General features: G+C 53.7%; 1 protein-coding gene across 1 annotated transcript; it reads right to left on the bottom strand.

Moving 5' to 3' along the window:
* Positions 1–2,907: 2,907 nt before the first annotated feature.
* LOC113938945 (voltage-dependent N-type calcium channel subunit alpha-1B-like) lies at positions 2,908–11,616 on the bottom strand. The gene is made up of 9 exons (XM_035722240.1): positions 11,570–11,616; positions 9,281–9,388; positions 8,664–8,776; positions 7,527–7,654; positions 6,101–6,173; positions 5,753–5,869; positions 4,160–4,367; positions 3,396–3,438; positions 2,908–3,328 (listed from the first exon to the last, which is right to left on the bottom strand). The coding sequence occupies exons 3-9, from the start codon at positions 8,766–8,768 to the stop codon at positions 2,908–2,910; spliced, it is 1,095 nt and encodes a 364-aa protein (XP_035578133.1). The 5' UTR covers positions 8,769–8,776; positions 9,281–9,388; positions 11,570–11,616.
* Between the last annotated feature and the right edge of the window lie 694 nt (positions 11,617–12,310).

The following is a 12,310-nucleotide window of genomic DNA, read 5'->3' as shown; positions in this document are numbered from 1 at the left end:
CACCCAGCAGCATGGTGGGGTTTGTTTTGATTTTTTGCTAAGTTTTATTTTAATACAAGGACTTTGATTCATACCAAATGTCATTGTAGAAACAATATCAGAATCCAAAGTCTGGGTGATCAATATTACTCAGGCAGCAAACTCGTCAATCACAGGATTGCTTTAAAGCAGGTCCCAGTTGTGTTGCATGGTTGGGACTTCTTTTTGGGTTTTTTTTTTTTTTAACACTGTTCTTAAATATAAAGTTTTGCAACAAACCTTTGATTTATATCAAATATAATTAAAAATTAATAAATGAGTACATTGTGTCAAAAAGTATGAAGATATACATTTCATGCACATACTTGTATATATGTATATATGTATATATTTTACATGCACACATAACTTATTCAAACTAAGCCACTGCTTGACTGGTCCAGATGCAGACAACTGGTTAATGCATTTCAAATTTGGCAACTCACTATGAGATCTCAGTGGAAACATATGATAGCTGAGAAGAGAGGATACAGAAACAAAATCCAAAGTCAGGAAAACAAGACACAGTATCTCTTCCCCCACTCCCTGTAGTTTTCACCAATTCCAGTGTCTAGAAGAATCCAGACAGACATGTGAGGCCGTGTGGGGCTAGAACAGTGATTCTCCACCCAACATGGCCTGGGAAGCAGCTGCGGTTCTGCACAGAATGGATACATTCACAATAACGTGGGCCAGAGATGAAACATCAGTATCAAAATACACATCCTTCTGCTTTGCAACAGGAACAGAGCTATCTCATGCAGAGTCTGAGATACCATTCTAGTTGTTATTTCCTATTGCGGTAAAATACTCTGTAATCTTAAAGTTTCAGAGTAGTGTGCCTTCCAGTAAGGAGATTCTATAAAATGGTTTGGTCACAATCATGCTGAAACCCTAGAACAGGTGGTGGTCTTACGTGATTTATTTCTATTGAATGTGTGTCTTTTGTTGCATAGCCCTATGGGTTAACGACATCCACTCACTGGGACACACCTCCACACAGAGAAACGCATACACACGTCACAGGCCAGGTTTCTTTAAGGTGAGTCATGGGGCAACAACCAATGGGAACACTCAAATGATCCAGCGAAGAGATCATCTGACATTTCCAAACACGGAGGATGCACCAAAATCTAATCATCTAAATATTCCTTTTGTTCACAAAACAAAGGGTCTCCCGGCATTTTATGCACAGCCTCCTACCTACGGTGTTTCCCTTTTGACAGTGGCCATGAGGTTGGATTTCCCTTTCGCTTCCTGCTTTCCCGTGTCTTGTGCCACAGTGCTGGGCTTCAGATGGCTCCTACCTGAGCCTCAGTTGCCAAGCTTCTCCTTGCCCCATCGCTTCCTCAGAGTTTTGGCCTCATTTCAGTCGGGCCGTCCCAAGTGCCCGCACCTGCACAGACACAGGCCCTCCCTCCTGCCCGCCGGGTCCATCTCCACTCCCCCAACTCTCCCTCTTCCCACGACCTCTCCCTCTCTCTGGCCTTATCTGAAAAGAAACTTTCACGACAACAGATACCACGCCCTCTTTGGCAGGCATCCCGTCCCTGAGATTCAGACGTAGAACAGACTGAAAACACCCCATACAAGGACAGGCTCTACACTGCTCTGTGGCTTCCCAGGAAACCCTTCCACTTGTGGGAGGAAAACAGGGAAATGGTCGCTTCGTTTCCAACTACAACCGTCCCACTGGATGTCATATGAGTGTTCTCCATGGACACCAGCTTTCTACTTGGTTGATATTTGGAACTGGAAACAGTTCCAAGGATTCACCCACGCTTCACACAGGCTTCACGTCACCGCCCCCAGGAGCCTGGCACGAGAGGGCTCGGAAGTCAGGTACTTGGTCGAGAGCAGCAGAAGCCAGGGGAGCTGGGGGGGTCACCGAGGCTGGACGCAAGAGCATCTCCTCGCACAAGCCACACACACACACACACACACACACACACACACACACACACACACCCCAAAGAGCTGAGAGCTTCCTACAGGTTGGAATTTTTTTAAGTTCTGTTACTATTTCCTTCCCCATTTTTCTGTTTTTCTCTTTTTCTAGATCAAGTATATGGAATTGACAAAAGAGGGAAGGGTGTTGCGATTAAAAACCAAAACCAACAGCAAGAATATTTTCCAGATTTGGTCCCTGTGAAGGTTGACAGCATCTGGGAGAGGACAGAGAGTGTGTAAGTGTATTTCTGGTGTCCACCTGCTGTTTCAGTACAAAGAGCCATGCCAGATGTGTTTGTGTTTGTGGGCGCCGACAAGAATGCACGGAGCCACAGGCCGGGCTCCTGAGGTTACTGCTGTTGACCATCCACTCTGTCTTATCTGGCCAGGCGTGTAAACATGCCGGGCTCCGTACCACACACGTGGATAAAGGATGGTCTCTACCAGATCCAGACCTCCTAAAAGTGGCCCGGGCACACCCCCCAGACGCTGGGAGCCATCACACAGGATTCAGACTGACAGGGTCCTCCTGAGGAAATCAGGAGCCCTAAACATGCATGCTGTGCACAGTCTGGTTCCAGGCCCCACACCTTAGCCCTTGCTGGATGAGGCAGAGCACAGGCCCCCCTCTCTGGGCTCAGCACATGCAGCGACTTCCCGTGTAGGGTCTGTGGTACGAGACCCAGGCAGGCAGCATACAAGGGGACAGAGAGAGCCACGTCCCTCTCCAAAAGGGCTTTAGGAATTGGTCCAGCGCGAAAGAGGAGGTGGGGGCGGGGGGGTGGGGGGGAGCCGCAGGGCCTCCCCCCAGCTGGCCCGAAAGGCGGGGTCCCTCCTCCCAGGGGCTGCTGCCCCTGCGCGTCCCTGGGAGCCCAGCGTGGATGATAAAACTCATCGGCTGGATCGCGCCCGCTGAGCAGGCGTGCAGCGGAGGTGCGGCTAGCACCAGTGGTCTTGGTCGGGGTGGTGGTAGCTATGCTGAACCCGGCCGCCCGAGCTGAGCCCCAGAGTGCAGTGGTAGCCGTTGGGCACGCAGCGGAGCGGGTGCGACTGGGAGGTCAGGGAGGACACATAGGAAGTCCGGGAGGAGCGGCCTGAGTTGGTGGCCACAGCCTCCTCGAAGGTAAGCGTGTCCTCGGGCCGGGTGCGGGCAGTGTCCTCACTGTCCAGACGCTGCCCCAAGTAAGGGTCAGAGCCGATCGTAGAGCCGGCGGCCAGGGGCTGGCTGAGGGGGTCTCTCTGGAGCAGAGCGTTGTGTTTGGAAAGGCCACGGCTAAGCCGCCCTGGGGAAAAGGTGGGGAGGCTGGTCTGTGCCCCAGCAAAGTGGACAGGTGAAGAGTTGGCCGTCTTGTAGGTGACACTGGGAAGGGGGGTCAGCGGAGTCTGGGGGACCTGCCTCCGCCCACCACGGCCAGGGGTGCTAGCACCGGATGTTGACAACAAGGGGCTCCCATTCACTGAACCACCACCCTACAAGAAAATAGAACAGAGAAAAAAAAAATCAAAGTCCCAGACCAGAGGCCAATGCAGGTGAGAACCATGGAGGTGGGGGGGTGAGGCATGGAGAGAGGCAGGCACCCTGGGAGGGGACCTGTAGGGTGTGTGGTGGAGGGGGGAAAGCCGCTGGTGCTGGTAGGCCTGGGGAGGTGGTTGGGGACCAGTGGGGAACAAAGCGACAGGCACAGCTCAGGGAGAAGGGAGACCAGAGGCCAGCCCAGGGCAGTTGGGAGGGGAGGATCGGGCTGGTGCGGGAGGAATGGAGCAAGGAGGGGGGAGCACAGACTCGGGCCTGGGAACCAGGACATGAAGGAGGATTCGGAGCATGGTGGGGGGGGGCTCGTGAGGAGGGGCAGTGAGGGGGGTCCTGTCTTACCGGTCTCCGGGGTCCTGGCTCCTGCCCAGCTGTTGGTGACGTGGGGTGGCTGCTGAGGGAGGGTTTGGGCTGCGAGGGCTCCCGGCCCCCAAAGCGGTCACAGTCAGCACAGCGAGGCAGGTGGGGAAACAGACCCCCAGCCCAGACCCAGTCCCCAGGGCCAGCAGGGGGACCCAGGGGGAGAGGTGAGGTGCGTGGGTGATCCTGCCTGGTCCCCAGACCTGGGACTCACAGCCCCCTACTCAGAGCCCTTTGGATGGTAGAGGCACAGAAAGGAATGCCTCAGGCCCTGGCCATAGGAGGGACCCCCGCACGCACCGCCATCTGTGTCTGCGGACAGGCTGGACCCCTTCTCCAAGGACCTCTGCTTCCTGTCCCTGCGGCGATGGCAGCGGTGGTGGTGATGGGGCGCAGCCTGGCTGGCTGGGGCACGGTCCAGGGCAGCGCTGCAGAGATGAGCCACGTGGGGACGCTGGGGCGCCAGTGTGGAGACGGAGCGCTTCATGGGGCTGGCGTTGAGGGCCGGCTGCGGGTGGGATGTGGGTTGGCACACAGTCTGAGAGAGGGGCCTGGGGCAGGCTCCAGGGCGGCACTGAAGGCCTGGGGTTCAGGAACCACCAGGCCCCTCCCTCTCCCCAGAAAGCTCTTCCCCACCCAGGCCCACCCCTTCTCCCAGAGCACGCTGCACAAGGTGCTGTCCATCTCTGCCAGTGGGGCCCAGAGTGCTGTTGGCCTCAGTGTCCCTGGGGGACAGGGAGGATGCCAGGAAGAGGGAGGCTGCGGGCCTGGCTGGGAGAACCCTGAGGGGTGGCTGCGTGTGATGGCTCTGCTGGGCCAGGGCCATGGGGCTCCTGCCCTGGGCTGAAATCGGGACCTGCGGAAAGGGGCCCTCCCAGGGGAGCTGACCCACAGCCTCCACTCGGCGTCCTCAAGCTGGCCGCCCAGCGGGCCAGGCTCGGGAAGGGGAAGAGGGCTGGAGCCACCACCAATGGGAGGCAGAGACAAGTTTAGAGAATGAAGTCATTTGGAATGTGCAGAACCAGGAACCACAAAAGGAGGCAGGGACAGGGCCAGCCCCAGGCAAACACTGAAGGTCCCCGGCTGGAGGACATGCCCCTCTAAAGCCCCTCACCATCCCAGGAAGTGAAAGCAGGGCCCCCTGACACAGCCTCAGGTCTGCAGGCCCCTCTCTGAGTCCTTGTGAATGGGCCCACAGCTCCCTTGCCCTGGAGCTTCCTGCTCGGTACACAAAGCATCCCCGAAGGAGCAGGGGATGGAGGTGGTGCCGCCTCCAGAGTCCAGAGAAAGAACAGGGCAGGTCAGGCGCCTGGGTGGCTCAGTTGGTTAAGCAACTGCCTTCGGCTCAGGTCATGACCCTGGAGTTCCAGGATCGAGTCCGGCATTGGGCTCAGCAGGGAGTCTGCTTCTCCCTCTGATCCTCCCCCCTCTCCTGTGCTCTCTCTCTCAAATAAAATAAATAAAATCTTTAAAAGAAAAAAAGAACAGGGCAGGTCCTCCCCAGAGCATCGATGGGGAAGAGGGAGGACCAAGCTGTGAGGCACCGTGTGCATGGCGGGGGGGCTGGGGGGGGCAATGCAGGCTGGCGTGAGGAGGGGTGTCCTAGAGAGAGGGAGAGTCTGGGTCAGGGACACTGGGCTGGGAGATGGAAGCCCCAGGGCCACCGCAGGAGGCTGAGCACCGGTGGGTGGTGGGGATTCCTGGCAGGCCTCCGAGGACTCTGGCTGCACCTCTTGAGACCATCGTCCTGGGAGCTCCCAACGGGGCTGACAGTGTCCAGGCCGCAGTGCAGGTAGGGAGCCCTCACGCGGGACACAAGCCCTCCCCAAGCCAGGGCTCCTCATCCCCCACGCCCCCACCCTCCCATGACCCTGGCCCTCCCAGACCACCCACCTGAGTCTCTGCAGCCGGGTGAGGCATGGAGGCCGCACGTCCCTGGCTCTCCAGTCCGGGTTGGGGCTCCCCGTCAGGACCTCTCAGGGCCATGCTCTGCATCTGGACGTCCACAGCCTGGGCATACAGCAGCCCGCAGTCACACCGGCCCCCACCCCACTCTCACCTTCTCCCCATCCTGGGCTCCCCGCCACACTCCTGCCATCTCCCACCATCCCTGTCTCACCCCAATCCTTATCTCATCCCCCATCCCCAGCCTGGCTCCCCAGCCCTGGGAGCCCTCCCCGGGTTTCCTGGCTGCACCACTGGGATCTCTGTAGAGTGGCCACGCTCCAGGGGTGTCCTTGCCTCATAGGGTACCTCCTGGGTCCTCTGAGTACCCCAGGAAACAGACTCCTTGATGCCACTCTCCTGGGTTTGTCTGTAGAGAAGAGAGGATTGTGCTGTTGGCTCAGAGGTCTGTGGGCCTTGGAATGCCCACCAAGGACCTGGCTCCAACCTGCCAGGAACCTATACTGGCCCCTTCTACTCTGGGTTAGAAGCAGCCCAGACGCGTGAGGCCCTTCAAGTATAGGCTCTCAAGTGGCCACACAGCAAGGGATGTGGACCCAGTACCAGGGCTCAGAGCAGATGGGCAGAGAGGGCCCCCGGACATGAGTCCAAGGGAGGTCTGGGCCCACCGCTTGCTGGTCTAGGGACACCCGGCAGGTTCCTCGGCCCTAGACAGGGCCTCCCAGGAGTAGTGGGAGGCCACATGTGCACAGCATGCATGACGCAGAGGGCGGACATCCTGTCTACGCGGGTGCACAGCAGGCCCTGACCACTACGTTAGGGGCAGTGTAGTACTCAGGAAAACCTACCTGATTAACAGTCCAAGACCCACAACCAGGCTGCAGAAAAGAACGTCCAAACATGTACAGATGAGGAGGAAATCAGGAGCCCTAAACATGCAGGCTGTGCCCAGCCTGGTACCAGGCCCCACACCTTAGCCCTTGCAGGATGAGGCAGAGCACAGGCCCCCCTCTTTGGGCTCAGCCAATGATTTCCTTTAGCCAATAGGGTGTTAGCAGACCTGGGACCCTGCTGGCCCTGAGGGGGTGGCTGAGAGGAGCCTGCCTGCTACCACCCCCCAGCGACACACGGTGCAAGACAGGTAGGTGACTGTTTGTTCGCAATACTTGGTTTTGGGTGGTTCATTACCAAGAATTATTGTGGCAAGAGTTAAGGGTTAGGTAACAAGGACGTTACCAATTTGTCTACAAAATACAGTTGCTTCAGAAATCACTACTGGAGTGGAGATCTGAGGAAAAATGTCTTAGAGGAGTTAGGAAGACTAGACACACAAAGGCCGTCAACAGAATGGGGTCGAAACAAATCATTTCTCAACGGGCAGTGAGGAAGCAGAGGCAGAGGCCCCTCACCGGAAAGGGAAATGGGCACGCACAATGGGAGGTGACAGTGGGAACCACCGACTGTCTAAATCCACTGACCTCACTGCCATCAGAGGCACCCGTGTAACGTTTCGGAAATTAGCTTTGGAGTCCACCATGGACCGCTCCAGCAGCCCGCCTGGACTAGCTTTCAGGCAGCATCTGCGGGGAACCATTTGGGGGGAGGTGGGCACGGGGTGGAAGAGAGGCCAGTCTCCCAAAGTGGTGATGGGACCTGAGGGCTCCATGTCCTGCAGCACAGCCTACAGGGAGCCCCTCTGGGAGGGGGAGAAACCAGGAGTCCTGCCTCCTCCGTGCACCTCGCACCCTGGCCAGGTACTCACACAGCCCCGCCGTGGCTGAGGGACGCAGAGCTCTTCTGCCGAAGGAAAACCCGGGCTCCTCGGAGCACAGCCGGCTGTGTCTGCTCCAGCGTGGCCTTCAGAGGGTGGAACAGGGACACAGGGCCCATCTGTAGAAGGGACGCAGGGAAGAGGAAGAGCTCTAAGGGCACAGACAGGTGTGCCAGAAAGCTGGCCTGACCCCACAGCATGGGTTGGTGCTCCTTCTGCCCTGCCCCAGCCCTACACAGGAGGTAGGCGGGGGCTTACTCCCAACCTGGCCTGTGAGTGACATCAGGAAAGTCATTTCACTTCTTGGAGCTTCAGTATCCCTACCTACAAAATCTGGGGACCTCATCCAGTTAAAAATGGTAAAAGGTTTCGTCTCATCATCAACTTGGATTGATGGGTAGAGGCTGCATGAGCCCCGGACTGAGCAGAATTCTAAGGACACTTCAGGGCTCGGGGGGCAGTGGGGGGGGGCACTGATGGGTGTCTGCAACAGACAGGGGAACGGGGGATGTGGTGTGGGCATCAGATACTTCCCATCCCACGATGGGTGAATGTTCCTGTAAGCTCTGAACACCAGGCAACTTTCTAGACAGAGTCTACGTATGGTCACTGATGGTTTGGCTGCATGGGAAAGTTGTTATCTTTGAAGGATGACGTCAGGAAGATGGGGCCCCAAACCAGCCCAGTCAGAGTCATGAGTGGAAGAAATCATGACCCTGGACCCATCAGTTTGAATCTCTCCGGTCCCTGCCAATGTGCACGGTAATCAGGTTCTCCTCGAACCTCCCCAAACAACCTCCTCAAATATTCTTCAAACTTCTTTCTTCTACCACTTAAAACAGTGGTATCTCCAGGGAACATATCCTCACCCCTTGTCTACTGCTCCTGAACACTAGGTCTCCATGTCAGGGGGCCCCCAGTACCAGCAAGAGACCAGCCGTTGGAAAGCATACAGGCTGTACGGGGTTTCTGACTTTGGGGCCGGAGAGTGAGGCTACAGTAAGAACCTCTCATCTTCCTTTTCCCGCCGTGCAATCCCCAGGAAGGATGTGGGTTTCCTCTGCCGTCAGAACAACTGACGGTGCCAGAGTCTGAGGTTTCCTTCTTGGAAATCCTGGAACTCGGTACCTGGGACAGGCCTCCCGTGGCCTGGTGAATCTGGTCTCTGGGGGTCTTGCTCTGTTTGTAGAAGTCAAGTATCATCAGAGCTGCATACACCTTTCCTACGGTCATCTCATCGGCTGGAGGGAGAGAAAACAGAGGGTGGGGTGTGGAGGAGGAAGGGGAGGTGGGGGGGCAAGGGAACAGCCTCCACCACAGGGACTCCTGGACATGCTCAGGGAAGGGCACAGGGCTTGGCCGAAGTTGCATCTGTGGACACTGAGCACGTGTCCTCTGGAGCTGTACTGACTCTCCACAGGGCCCTCCATCTCCTCCCAATGAAGTGGATGTGGGGTTTAATCTTTAAGCACCTCATCTCTAACTGTAGGAGTCTCCCTGCTGTTCTCTGGATTTTTTTAAGTATACACCCCCACCAGGAACGTGGGTGACTGTGGTCAACAGAATAAAGCCCAGGGAATCCCTTCCCACAGTCCCTATGCACCCACTGGTAAGACCGTTCTCCCTGCAGGTGGAAACTAAGTCTAGACTATTGACGAGGTCACCCTGGCCCAGGCCTCCCGGCTCTGCCTCTGGGTGGGACACAAAAGAGGGGTGAACAAGGAGAATTTCTTGCCCTCACTTACGTTTATGGGGTGGCACCAGTAAATCCAGGGTCTTCTGGGGCAGATTGGCCCACACAGAGGAAATCTCCTTCCTCAACTCTGCATCACACTGATGCTGCTTGGTGCCGGCTGGGGCAGGACAAGGGTGTGGAGGGGAAGAGAGATGTTAGGAGCTGTCTCACGGGCCCCCTGGGGGAGCCGGCAGAGAGAGGTGTGGTGTGAGGGGAAATGGGGCAAGGACCGTGCCAGGAGAAAGGGCAGAGCGGGGAGAAGCACGGCCACGGCGGCTGTCGGAGCGTCCCTGATGGGCACGTGCAGAGACAGAGGCCTGTGTGCGTGGGCCCTGGGAGTGGAGAAGGGATATGGTGGCGGTGCAGCTGTTCGTCCAGCCATTCAAAACTATCAAGAGAGCACCCTCCCGTGCCAGGGACTATTCTAGGTGATGGAACAAAAGCAAAGGAGCCGCCTTTGTGGCACCATGTGGCTTGACCCAACAATAAAGTGGCAGTAAGTTCAAAACCTAGTGTGTTGGGTGCAGGAAAAGCTTAAGTAGGGAAGGATGAGAAATATTAGGGGGGCTGAAATTTTGGACAGGGTAGTCAGGAAAGGTCTCATGAGAAGGTGGTGTGTGTGTAAGACCCCGAAGGCAGAAAAGGACCAGGGGGTGCAAAGGCCTCGGTGTGTCACACAACCAGCCAGGAAGGCAAGGCTCACTGAGCGGGGGGTGGGGGTGACGGGCTGCAGGGAGCAGATGTTGAGATAGGAAGCAGCAGAGCGTGATAAGCAGAGGGATAAAATACTCTGATTGATCTTTTTTTAGCATCAGGTTTACTATGGTATAATGTACATACAACGAAATCCACCCTTTTCAGTTATCCCATTCTATGAACTTTGGTAAATCCATAAAGCCACACATCCACCCCACAATCGAGTCATGGTATATGGCCCCACTGCCAAAGTCCCTCTGTGCTCCCTTTGTAGCTGACCCCGTGGCCTCCTCTCACCCCGTCCCATCCCTAGTGTGTTTTCTGTCTCGGTCTGTTTTGCCTTCTCCAGAATGCCCCACAAACAACGTCATTGGGTGTATTGGCTTTTGAGTAGGACTTCTCCACTCAGCGTGGTGCCTTTGAGATTCAGTCCACGTTGTTGAGTGTATAAGTAGCCTGTTTCTTTTGATTGCAGAGTACTACCTTGTGGTATGGATAGACCCCAATTTGTTTATCCATTCACCAGTTGTGAACATTTGAGTGGCTTACATTTTGAGGTGATTATGAAATAAAGCTGTGAACATTTGCATATAGGTTTTTGTGCAGATGTATGTTTTCTTTCCTTCCCACTTGGGAGTGGGCTGGCTGGGCCGTACGGTAAGGAACTGCCAAGGATCACAAGAATTCCACATTATGCATTCTCACCAGGACTTAATATTGTCATTTAGAAAAGCATTTTAGTCGTGTTAATAACCATGTAGTGTTATCTTACTATGGCTTCATTTTGGATTTCTCCCATCCAAGTACTAACCAGGCCCGACCCTGCTTAGCTTCCGAGATCAGACGAGATCGGGCGCGTTCAGGGTGGTATGGCCGTAGACTTCATTTTGGATTTCTCTAATGATTAATGATATTGAGCATCTTTATAGGTGTTTCTTTGCCTTCCATATATATATTTTGGTGACAGGTCTATTCGAATCCTTTGCCCATTTTTATTAGGTTGTTTATTTTCTTATTACTGAGTTGTGACAGACCTTTATCTATTCTGGAAACTGATCCTATATCAGATACATGGTTCAAAAATATCTTCAGCAATGCTTTAGCTTTGTCTTCTCATTTTCTTAAATGTCTTTTTGAAGAGCAAAAGTTTTTAATGTTGATAAAGTTCAATTTTTCTTTTATGGCTCATGCTTTTGCTGTCTTCAAAAATCTTTGCCAAACTCAAAATTGCCAAAATCTCTCTCCTGTGTTTCCTTCTAGAGGTTTTATAATTTTACATTTTACATTTATGTCTATGATCAATTTCAAGTTAATTTTTGTAGGAGGTAAAAGGTATGTGCTATGGACTAAATTGTGTGCTGCCCCCGTTCACATGTTGAAGCCGGAACCCTCATTGTGACTGTATAAGGCCGAGAAGGAGGCAATTAGGTGAAATGAGGTCAGAAGGGTGGGACCCTGACCCAGAGAGTTAGTGTCCTTATGAGAAGAGACACCAGAAAATTCGTTCACTCTCTGTATGCACTCAGGGAAAGACCATGTGAGCACACAGTGAGAAGGTGACCACCCTACAAACCAGGAGAACAGGCCCAGGAATGAAACTTACCTTCCTGGCACCTTGATTTGGACTTTCAGCCTCCAGACTGTGAGAAATCAATTTCTGTGTTTAAGCCACTCAGTTGTGGTACTTTGTTATTGGCAGCCCAAGCAGACTAAGACACTAAATGTCAAGATTTTTCCCTTTTTTGGGCGCCTGGGTGGCTCAGTTGGTTAAGCGACTGCCTTCGGCTCAGGTCATGATCCTGGAGTCCCGGGATCGAGTCCCGCATCGGGCTCCCCGCTCAGCGGGGAGTCTGCTTCTCCCTCTGACCCTCTCCCCTCTCATGCTCTATCTCATTCTCTCTCTCAAATAAATAAATAAAATCTTTTAAAAAAATTTTTTTTCCCTTTTTTGGATAGTTGTCTAAATTTTTCAAGTACCATTTATTGAAAAAAATTATCTTTTCTTCATTAATTGCCTTTACAACTTCATCAAAAATCCATTGGCAATGTAAGTACAAGTCTCTATTGTGTTCCACTGACCCATGTCTCTGTCCTGTCACCAACACAATACGCCTCAATTGACATGCTTTATAGAAAGTCTTTGATTCAGGTAGAGTAAGTTTTCTTTGTTCTCTTTCCAAAATTGTTTGTTATTCAAGTTCTTTTGCTTTTCTAGATACATTTTAGAATTCGTTTGTACATTTCTATCTAAACCCCTGTTGGGATTTTGATTGGGTGAACATTTATTCTATTGATGAATGTGGGAAGAACTGACATCATGACAATATGGAATCTTCCAATGCAT

The sequence above is a fragment of the Zalophus californianus genome, chromosome 10, assembly GCF_009762305.2.
Source record: "Zalophus californianus isolate mZalCal1 chromosome 10, mZalCal1.pri.v2, whole genome shotgun sequence".
Taxonomy (NCBI): Eukaryota; Metazoa; Chordata; class Mammalia; order Carnivora; family Otariidae; genus Zalophus; species Zalophus californianus.
Note: the sequence above shows the minus strand (reverse complement) of the source record. Positions and strands in the feature narration are given on the sequence as shown.

What these genes read in the sequence shown, in the direction of transcription:
- LOC113938945 (XM_035722240.1), bottom strand. Translation starts at nt 8,768, where the DNA reads ATGACCGTAGGAAAGGTGTATGCAGCTCTGATGATACTTGACTTCTAC. An exon ending in CCCAGGAGGTACCCTATGAG is followed by an intron (nt 5,870 to 6,100) that starts GCAAGGACACCC and finishes CTGTATGCCCAG; the next exon opens with GCTGTGGACGTCCAGATGCA. An exon ending in GTCCGCAGACACAGATGGCG is followed by an intron (nt 3,439 to 4,159) that starts GTGCGTGCGGGG and finishes ATTTTCTTGTAG; the next exon opens with GGTGGTGGTTCAGTGAATGG.